The 11,614-nt window shown below is 32.0% G+C and overlaps 1 protein-coding gene across 3 annotated transcripts; it reads left to right on the plus strand.

Annotated features, from left to right (window-relative positions):
• The first annotated feature begins 2,301 nt into the window (after positions 1 to 2,301).
• Positions 2,302 to 10,090, plus strand: LOC131017544 (uncharacterized). Of its 3 annotated transcripts, none has more exons than XM_057946334.1 (8): positions 2,302 to 2,385; positions 2,508 to 3,340; positions 3,524 to 3,610; positions 4,156 to 4,437; positions 6,010 to 6,180; positions 7,106 to 7,159; positions 9,223 to 9,369; positions 9,482 to 10,090. In XM_057946334.1, the coding sequence occupies exons 2-8, from the start codon at positions 2,879 to 2,881 to the stop codon at positions 9,857 to 9,859; spliced, it is 1,581 nt and encodes a 526-aa protein (XP_057802317.1). In that variant the 5' UTR covers positions 2,302 to 2,385; positions 2,508 to 2,878; the 3' UTR covers positions 9,860 to 10,090. The 3 variants fall into 3 exon arrangements, with proteins under 3 accessions (XP_057802317.1, XP_057802318.1, XP_057802316.1); XM_057946335.1 differs by having other exon boundaries at positions 2,351 to 2,385; positions 2,849 to 3,340; XM_057946333.1 differs by lacking the exon at positions 2,302 to 2,385 and having other exon boundaries at positions 2,468 to 2,646; positions 2,849 to 3,340.
• The last annotated feature ends 1,524 nt before the right edge of the window (positions 10,091 to 11,614 follow it).

Genomic DNA, 11,614 nt, shown 5'->3' on the forward strand with positions numbered 1-11,614 from the left:
TGGGAGTATTGTTTTGTAACAGTGGTTATTATGATATTGATACTGTTTGAGTATTACTGCATTCAACACTGAAGTCGAGGAAAAATGGAAGCGACTTAAAATAACCTATTTAATGTCAGATTTTTTTTCAATTCAAAAGAATTGAGTGAAAAGAATAGGAAATAAGGGAATAATAAAAGCCATCTAATTCAGAAAGGAGAATTATAAAATTCCTACAGTAATATGATTCACTGTGCGGGTTGTACCATTTCACAAACGTTGCAATTTGAGCATGAAGATTCATAATTGTGTTAATAGTATTATAGATATTTATTGAGCTAGCTGGGGATATATAAAAATAACAAAATAAATAATTTCGAAATGCTTAAGCTCGATTTATCATTATTATATTTTTTAAATTAAATATAACTTTCTCATAATACCCGCACTACACATCCAAATGAAATATAAAAACAATAATGTTACACAATTATAACTTGTCATTATAAATTTAATTATTGGGCATTTTTTTTTTCAAAGTTCCCGAAAGTTTACTGAATTGGCCGTTGAATCCTAACATGAAAGGTACATTTAAATCTATTTAAATCTGTAATAATTAGAACTTAATTAGTTCTACAAAAAAAAAATTATAGTAATTTAATATTGAGAGAGGACATGAAAGTCATTGTGCACATGAAACTGTGTGAGAGTCAAAATCCCAGACTTCCAGACTTGGAGAGTTAAAGAAGCTGACACCCCCCAAAAATTATTATTTTGGATGAATTCATTCGAGATTCGAGAATAGATAATGGAAGGCTCAAAACAATTATAAAAATCAGAAACCTGATAGTAGTATTGATTAATATTTAATGTTTGGGTATTAATTATTAATTTTTGTGTGCATTAAAGATTGTGGATTAAGATGCAAGCCCACATGGAGATGATCGCTTTTGTAGCTTGGAACAAGGAATTTTCCCCACAAGAAAACAGAATAGAAGCCTCCCCCACGTACGCATCTCTATAAAATTTTTCAAAATTATTTCTTGATTATATTCTTATTTTATTAATTAATTGATTCCCAAGCGTAGGACATCTAAATGTTTTTATTATTATAATCTTTTAGCCTTGTTTTGGAAATCCAAGCTCATTTACTACACTCCTTTGGGTGAATATGAATTCTCTATTAAAAAAAAAAAAAAAAGAAAAAGAAAAATCGTAGTCTTGTTTATAATTTCGATTTCTAGATCATTACATTATGAAGAAAAAACAAGAGAATTAGTAATTAAGTTATGAAATGCTTGATTTACTTCTCGCCAAGCATGGGATGTATTTAAAACCACGTAATTTAATTAATTTCTAGCATGATAAAAAAGCTTCGTACCACTCGTCGTTTAACGAATCATGGATATTATATCCATAACCGAGAAATAAATTCTGACTTCTAGATCATTACATTACGAAGAAAACACGAAAATTAATTAAGTTATGAATTGTTCGATTCTCGCCAAGCATGAGAGATATTTAAAACCACGTCATTTAGTTTCTAGCATGATAAAAAAGCTTTGTACCACTTGTCGTTTAACGAATCATGGATATTATCTCCATGATCAAGAAAGAAATTCTGACTTCTAAATCATTACATTACGAAGAAAACAAGAAAGTTAGTTAAGTTAGAAGTGCTTGATTTACTTCTTGTCAAGCATGAGAGATATTTAAAACCATGTAATTTAATTTTTAGCACGATAAAAAAGCTTCGTACCACTCGTCACTTAACGAATCATGGATATTATATCCATGACCAAGAAAGAAATTCTGACTTCTAGATCATTACATTACAAAAAAAACAAGAAAATTACTTAAGTTATGAATTACTCGATTTACTTCTCGTTAAGCATGAGAGATATTTAAAACCACGCGCTTTCTAGCATGATAAAAAAGCTTCGTACCGCTGGTCACTTAACGTATCCATGGTTATAAATTCTTCAAACAAAATTGCTTTATGTTTGCCATCTTTATTACCCCCCCCCCTCTCTTGAAATGTATATTTATTTAGCTTATAGTGTGTGCATAAGAACAAAAAGAGATCCCACTTTCATAAACTAGAACTTTGGCATTAAGATCTTTTGCCTTGATTTTCTTCTGATTACTGGGCCATATATATTTACATACTTTAAATAAATTGAAGACTGCAAGATTTAATCAATCAGTCCCCACATACAAGACGTGGCCACAAAGGAAACCAAGATAGTTAAACTATATTAATGAGAACTATACACACATGCATAATTAATACACATACATATACTAAAACCACTACATTTCCTCAAATACTATAAAATTAGGTAAATCATGATGAGTACTAAGCTGTGACAGCTCAGATAATGCAGGCCAAGTTTTAATTTCCAGGTGCAATCACTTCACATCTCCATTTAATCATATCATAACAAAATAAAAAGGCATATATATATATATCAATTAATTTGACAGTGTGAATTCAAATGAATTTTGATCAAATCATATAATTGCAGGCAGAAAAGGAAAGAGATGAAACAAAAAAGAGGGTTTCTTTGAGAGAATATTAATGGTGAGGGGAAGATAGGCAGATAGGTAGATACATATGCTTTATTATTCAAGTGGGCTGAGTGCAATAAATTACAAGGGGTGAGGGTAGGTCTACTATGATTTATACTTCTCTGATTATACCTCTCTCTCTTTTCTGCATTTCGCCATTATTTTTTCTCTCCCTCTCTTTCAAATTTATTGTGTGTGAAATGATAAGAAGTTGGGCAGTCATTGTTAGCTATAAATCTCATGTTTGCTCATACATATAATACACACACATATATATCTGTGTGTGTGTGTAATGCAGCTGCAGACAATCATGATTTGGATGTGCTGAATGTGTGTGGAACTGTGTGCACCATCTCAGCTTAATTGCTCCTGCCAGAGAGAGAGAGAGAGGTCATTTTCTGAGATAGCTTTGCTGTTTGGTCTGTTTTTGGGGTTATTAAGAGGTGTGGTCTGGTTTTTACCCACTAGTAATGGTGCTCTAGTGTGTGCTCTGTGTTTTTTTTTTGTCCCTTTTCTTTTCTATCTCTGTGTGTGTGTTTTTGCACTGAATGAAATGGGAAGTGTTAAAGAAAGGAAGAAAGGGTTTTTTTCTTCTTCCCAATCATCTCCTTCTCATCTTGTGGTGTTTCCCTCTCTTCTGCCATTGTTCCTTGCCATTCTCTCTCTAGAATCTTGTGCAGCCATTTCCTCTCTAAACTACACCAAACACACACAAGTTAGCAGCTTGAGACTTGAGAGGATTCAGAGGCATTTGGACAGCATCAACAAGCCCCCTCTCCTCACCATTCAGGTACACACACAACACACACTATATAGTCAAAAAAAAAAAAAAAATAGAAGAAAACACGCTGTTTAACCTATTTTTCCATTGTAATTTTATTCGTTTCCTAACATTTTTTCAATGAATTGTCGAATATTATCATTTTGAATAACATGAGTTCTTGATGTGTTAAATTTTTTTGTATATTTTCAGAGCCCAGATGGAGATATCATAGATTGTGTTCATAAAAGAAAGCAGCCAGCTTTGGATCATCCTCTTCTAAAGAATCACAAAATCCAGGTAATTAAATTAATTTCCTTTTTCTTTTCTTTTTTTTTTCTCTCTCTCTCTCACCCTAGCTAGGAAAAAGACACCTTTTATTAAATTTAGGAAACGTAACGCAAAAACACACCAAATTTTCCAACTTTGCTTTCTCTTTATGGTCCAATAAATTCCCTAACTACCAACCACCTCTCTCTCTTCGTACATCCAAATATTCTTGCAAGAATCCTAAATAACCCAACAAACTGTTTTTTTCATAATGCTCATTTCTCGTACTTTAATAATCATTACTTACGTTAAATCACCAGAAGAAAAAAAAAATCCCTAGTAGGTGCATTATTTTCTGAATTTGAATTTAAGATTTTAAAAAGATATTTTTTTAGGATTTGATTTAGTGATGAAAACTATTATACATTAACTAAAAATTTAAAAATAATTAATAAATAATTATTTTGTTTGCGGGGGCCTAAGGGCCCCCCGGCTCCTCTTGAATCCGCCGGTGCGTAAAATAATAATAATAATAATAATAATAATAATAATAATAATAATAATAATAATTGCAGAAAATGCCACCGGAAATGCCGAAGGCGATGAAAATGGCGGAAACAGATGGTGTGAGGGAAAAAAACGGCAGCAGCAGCGGAAGCGCGTGGCAAATGTGGCATCAAAAGGGGCGGCGCTGCCCCAAGGGCACCGTGCCGATACGGCGGAGCACGGTGCATGACGTGCTGAGGGCTAAATCCCTCTATCATTTCGGCAAGAAATCGTCGAGATACGACGCGGCGACGGCGGCCGCCGGCCGCCGCGCCGACGCCCCCGATGTTGTTAGTGGCAACGGCCATGAGGTATGTGTGTGTGTGTGTGAATTTAGTTCCACTTGCATTGCACATGCATTGATATATTAAGCAAAAAAAAAATAGTCAAACATGTGCGTGTGTGTATGTGAACTCTCCATTTTCTTGATCTTGAAGCTTGAAATCGGGGAAAAATTCACCCAAAATGTCGTTAGGAAATAATTTGTATTATTTGTTTCCGTCTCATTAATTAAAATAATCCTCTTTCATTTTTCACTAGATCAAGAAAATACATTTGATTAATGTTCTTTAAAAAATATATTTCATATCTTTATTTATTACACATATTATTTTTATAAATATTAAATAAATTAATTTAGTAAAAGAAAATTTTAAATTCAAATTAAGAAAATGGAATTGACATATCCCAAAATGAATAGATGACTAATTTAATGGGATGAATAGAATTAATTAAGAGAATGGAATTGACATATCCCCAAAAGAATAGATGACTAATTTAATGGGACGAACGGAGTATTTATGAAATTCATATGTTGTATAAATTTTTAGCCATTATAGGAACGGTGTAGCAAAAAAAAAAAGCTTTAGCTAGGGTCTTTCTTATATTACAAGAAAAGATAAAGATAATTAACTATAATATGTAACCTTGACTTTCAAAGTAAAAATTTGTAATATTATTAATTTTTTTTAAGTTTCCTAATAAATTAGTAGTTTATAATTAATCTATTTTATTTCACACCGGAGGTCCATGACACGACCACGTTACGTGAGAAGTTCAAGTTGAGATTGACTTCTCACTATCTACATTTAAATAAGCATATACTATATTTAGATTGAGTTTATTATGGACACACAAAAGAACACTTTTTTCTATATATTTCAAAAATTAATGTTCTATCTTGTTTCTCACATCAACAGGTTACACATATTGCGATTGTTTGAATAAACGATGAAACATCTTTTCGAATAAAGATATCATTGCATATGCATGTGAATTTACTAGTGAGATTTGTGTAGGGGAAAAATGGGAATTATAAACAATTACACGAAAGAAATTATCTACTACATAATCAATAGAATTAACTAAATGTAGTATATTTTATTATTGTAAAGATAAAAAAATTAATCATTCTTACAATATACTCCCTCCGTCCCAACTTTTAGTATCCAATTTTTCTTTTTTGGTCGTCCCACATTTTGGTATCAATTTCTATTTTTAGTAAAAGTAGGTGGAGCCCTTAATCCACTTTAATTATTTTAACACTTACATAAAAAGTGAGACCCTTATTCAACTCACAACACACCTAATCATTTTATTAAAACTCGTGCCACTCTCAACTGGATACTAAAAGGTGGGACGCTATGAAGTAATAATTTACAATAACGAAACTCATCAGTCGTGAGTCGACCATAGTTTAGTTAATTACATTCACAATTATGAAGCTTTTTAGTCGTGAATTAAGGGCAAATTTGTACTTTAAGCTAAAAATTAATTTTTTTTGGTTCTATCTTTATAATAATAAGATGGACAATTATGTGATGCATTAAGTCTAATTAATTTGGTGATTAACATAATAATTTGTGGTTAATTAATGAATGAAGCACGCGATAGCATATACAACGGGATCGGGAGAGGTGTACGGCGCAAAAGCGACAATTAACGTGTGGGACCCATCGATAGAAGAGGTGAATGAGTTCAGCCTCTCCCAAGTTTGGGTTCTCTCCGGCTCCTTTGATGGCTCCGATCTCAACAGCATTGAAGCTGGCTGGCAGGTACTCAAAAACACACACACCCCTACGTATCTCTGTGTGTTCTATTCTATATATACATACACATGTATATATGTGTAGTTGGAATGAGAACTTTCCTGTGGTGAGAATCGTAAAAACTGCGGTAACTTGTAGGTCCAGTGCAATAAATTGAACGCATTGTGCAATAAAGAATTAATTTCGCATATCCAACATATATATAAAACGAAGTTAATTTATTGTACAGTGCGTATAATTTAGTGCAATGAACATATATGTTACTCCAGTTCTTATGATTCTCATAATAAGAAAGTTCTCATTCGAACTTACACCCCTATATGTATTAGAAATGGTTCAAATATAAGAGCTTTCGTATCGTGGGAACGACGATAGTTTAATTTACAACGCTCAGTGCAATAAATTGTACGCATTGTGAAATAAATTAACTTCATGTCGTACGCATACGTGAATTCGCGATATTTGTTGAGTACGCGAAGTCAATTTAATACGCTGCGTGCAATTAACTACGTTGATCATATAAATTTTTGTAATTCTTACAATAAGAAATTAATTTTCGTTTCAAATTTTCAATCACACCCAATATCTACTAATTATATATATATATATAGATATTACACATTCACGTGCACACACTTGGCACGTGCATGCATAATTAGATCTACTGACCAATAAAATAGAATATTCATATTGCATATCTATAATCAATTTGCTAAGTCAATCTAAAGAAATGAGTCCTTTTTTCCTCTCTTTTTTGCCCTTTGGTAATTGATTAAGGATTTGTTTTCTTAATGTGGATTATATATGAAGATCATGAAATATTTACTAGTGGTTGGAAATTATGAAATATTATTTGTATGTAATTTTATTTTATTTTAATTTATTTTAAAAAGGTTGAAATTCTGAAGCTTTGATGGGTTGTACTAGTCAGGTTAGTCCGGAGCTGTATGGTGATAGCAGGCCAAGACTCTTCACTTATTGGACGGTTAGTAATTAATTCTCTCCAATCTTAATTGGGTAAATATGAAAACCCCTGAAGTATACTCACTTTATCAAAAATATCCTGAAACTTTCAAAATGTTCTCTGAACCCTCAAACTATCAGGTTTTTATCAAATATATCCCGCATCTATTTTTCGGTCACCAAAAACGTGATGTGATTCGCCGGATGCCACAATGTAATTTATATTCTATTTTTTTTTAAAATACAATGGCAAAAACGACGTCGTTCGTACCATATCATTTTAAAAAATTCACTCTGAAATTTAAAATTAACTCATATCGTGTCTGAAATTCACGCTAATAACCTAGAACTAGAGACAAACACGATAGAATATGGTATGAAACGAAGTTGTTTTTTCCATGTCATTTTGAAAAAAATAGAATATAAATTACATTGTGGCATCCGACGAGCCACATCACGTTTTTGGCAACCGAAAAATAAATGCGGGATATATTTGATAAAAACCTGATAGTTCGAGGGTTTAGAGAACATTTCAAAAGTTTCAGGGTATTTTTGATAAAGTGGTATAGTTCAAGGGTTTTCATGATATTTACCCATCTTAATTTTACTTTCTATATATGATTTTTTCTCAAATCATTAATTTTTTTTAAATGTGATGTATTTTATATTATTTTCATTATATTATAGCCACTTATTTCCGTTAACTAGTAAAATTCAAATGTGAAACCTTAATTTAACACACCCACTAGTAATATGAGATCTCATATTAAAAATTAAGGTTTAAATATATCTACACTGGACATTAAATATAACTACATTGGATCATAACTAGTATAATCAATTTAATTTAAATTTAAATGTGAAACGTTAATTTAACACACCCACTAGTTATACCAAGGTAAGATTATAATTAAATATAACTACATTGGATCATAACTTCAAAAGTCAAATTAATTGTTAATTAGCTAGGTGTATTAATACTAATATTTATTAATTAGTAGGCGAAGCAAGAACTAATCTCTATTTTAGTACGTAGTTGTCTTTGTTCAAAAGTCTCGTTAAGAAATTCATGCCCACCTACCACACAACCTTGAAATAACTACTTAACTCATATGATTAATAGCTAATAGCAAGTACAATAAAATATTCTAAAATAAAAAAGTGGGTTTAGTGAGACACAACCTTGAACTTTCTTGAAATTTTGAAAATTTACCGTATCTTCTATTTTCATTGCACGTAGATACATCACGCGTATACGATGACATCATAAATCTACACATGATAATATGTCTTTGTATTATTGATCTAAGATATTTTTCCCTTTTTGGTTTTTGGAATTGATAATCCAATCATACAAGGAGTTGATTTTTCTTTGTGCGGCCAATAAATTAAACAAAGTTCTTTTATTTTAGCAACAAATTAAGTTTAAATTTTCAACTAAAAATTTGTAAAGAGGGGCCCAAAGACATGAACTTAAATTTTGTACTTGTCAAGAGACCATATATTTAATAGCAATATTAACTCATGAAAATGGACATTTCATCCTCCTGCATCAATGTGAATGTTTCTTGGTCCACATAAATTATAAAGAACTTGTTTTTTTTTTTTTTTTTTGAGAGATTCAGTGAATTCTTGAACTCAAAATATAATTCATAAATAAGGGAATTGGAATCTATTGGAAATGAGATTTTTCAATAATTGGGACTGCATTTATTTTACCTTACCAATCTTCTGCCTAAGCATTGATGAATCGTACATCTCCTTATTAAATATGAAAGGTCAAAATGGTCTATTCCCCCTCCCATGTGCATGCATTAGCAAACTGCATTAATTAGTCATTATGGGGTCCTAATAATTATATACTCAATTAATAATAATTAATAAATAAACTCTATTAATGGAATTATACATAACCAAAAAGTGAAGAACCTTTTTCTACTTATCAACGTAGTCATGTGAGTTTGAAGTAACGGTTGCGGATATATAGTTAAAAAAGTCATGTGAATTTTACTACCTTTTATAGGCAAGTATACTATTATAATTATTCTCTCATTTTTCTTTTCTTTTCTTTTTAATTATTTTTAGAGCGATTCATATCAAGCAACGGGATGCTACAACCTCCTATGTTCTGGATTCATACAAACGAATAGCCGGATAGCCATCGGAGCCGCCATCTCACCGGTGTCCTCGACCGGCGGAAATCAATTCGACATCACCATTCTCATTTGGAAGGTTAGATCCACTCATCACAAATTTTGGATTAAATTGCAAAAAGAAAAAAAAGTTGAATATTTTTGACCTAACCCTAACCCTAACCCTAACCCTAACCCATTCATGAAAATAGGATCCCAAATTGGGAAATTGGTGGATGGGCTTTGGTGATAGCACCTTAGTGGGCTATTGGCCCACCGAGCTATTCACACATTTAACGGACCGGGCCACGATGGTCGAGTGGGGCGGCGAGGTCGTGAATTCCCGGGCCAACGACCAACACACGTCGACCCAAATGGGCTCGGGCCATTACGCGGAAGCCGGGTTCGGAAAAGCGAGCTATTTTCGTAACCTAGAGATCGTTGATTCCGACAATAGCCTAAGCTCAGCCCAAGATATATCAACCTTGGCCGAGAACACGAATTGTTACAACATCAAGAGTGCCTACAACAAGGAGTGGGGCACACATTTTTACTATGGCGGGCCTGGAAAAAGCCCGCAGTGCCCGTAATCATAAGGCGGCCCGGCCCGGCCCGAAGTCCGAATTCTTTGTTTAGCTTACTAAGATTTGTAGAATTGGTGCTATTTCCAACCATGTTTTTGCTCGTTTCGATTTTCAAGTTTTGTATGTGTTTGTGGGGAAGGAAATGTAATATATTAGCATAAAACAGGTAAGGAAATAGCTATATTTTATTTGGAAAAAAGGTAATTATTAATCGTATAAAGTGTGGTTTTGTATTTCTTTTTTGATGTGATCGGTTTCTACTTTCGGATAAATTCATTTGGTGGCAAGACTAACATGCCCTACTATATATTTTATATGGGGGTTTGTTTTTGGTATGATGGATTAGACAAGATTTAGTTTTATAGACGAAACTTAATTTTAAAATGCCTTGTTTGGCTAAGCTTAATTATAAGACCCAATATTTTATAAAACGTTTGAAGACTTTATAATATGTAGTTTATCAAGAGTTTATAAATTGTCGAAGTGTTTGGATAACTGAACTTATAAGCTGAATAGAGAAAATCCTTATTAGAGCGAAAATCGAAGAGAGATAGACTTAGTAGGGTGACAAATCATAGTTGTATAGTTTTTGTAAAATGATTATTGCATACTCCCTCCGTCCACGATATCGTTTCCACTTTTACTGTTTTACTCCGTCCATACTATCATTTCCACTTTCATTTATAGTAATAGGGTCCACAAACTCTACTCACAACAATAATGAGACTCAAGCTTCACTCACAACAATATCCACTATTATTCATCACTTTCTTAAAACTTGTGTTGTCCACATGCAAAGTGGAAACCGTATTGTGGATGAAGGGAGTATAAGATTATGAAAATATATTAGGATAGATTTTTTTTTTTTTTTTTGGAGTAAGTCGTTGAAACTTATTTTTACACAACTTAAGTTGTTTAAAAGTTTATTTTGTCAAATAATTTGAAGGCCTTATAAACTATTTTAAAAAGGTTATAAGCTCAGTCAAACACCTCTTAGTCTCGGAATAAGGCCCCGTATATAATTAGTCTGGCCTTATAAGTCTTGGTATCCCTTTATAACAAAATCAATTTCGAACTAATTTAATCTTGAGCAATCTCAAGATCATTTAATCTTGATAATGAGATGTAGCTGTTTATATTTTTTGTTTTGGGTGGGGGGAGAAGGTTATGAATTTTAATCTCACTCTCACATTTTAAATTTGAACGCTCTATTAATAAACCTCACAAACCAATGGTAAATCTAATTAAGCACATATGGACTCGCAAAGTATTCGTATACATGAATTAATTAGGCCCAAGTCAAGAGATTAATATATAGTCCTATCCTATACAAACTGTAAACATTTTCTTCAATTCCAAAAATCCAAACTTTGATTCAATAATAATAATAAAAAAAAGTATATATATTATCAGAATATTAGTTATAATATTTGCAAAATACTCGTTAAACCATTTTTAAAATATTAACAGTTTTCGAAAATCACGATCATACAAGTATATGCATCAAATAAATTGGCACTGCAAATGAAATTAAAAAAAAATACTAGTAAAAGGAATTGGAAATAAATTGGGGTAATTGTTGTTAAATACACATACTTTTATCAAATTTTAGTTTTGCACATGAAATAAAAGATCAACCTTCAAATACACATATTTTTCAATTATTTTGATTTATCACATAATTGTTAATTTTCGGTGAATTTACACCATCATGACTAGTTGAAGTGACATATTAACAATGATGGATCCAGCATGAGGCGG

This window comes from Salvia miltiorrhiza, chromosome 3 (assembly GCF_028751815.1).
Source record: "Salvia miltiorrhiza cultivar Shanhuang (shh) chromosome 3, IMPLAD_Smil_shh, whole genome shotgun sequence".
In the NCBI taxonomy this organism is placed as follows: Eukaryota; Viridiplantae; Streptophyta; class Magnoliopsida; order Lamiales; family Lamiaceae; genus Salvia; species Salvia miltiorrhiza.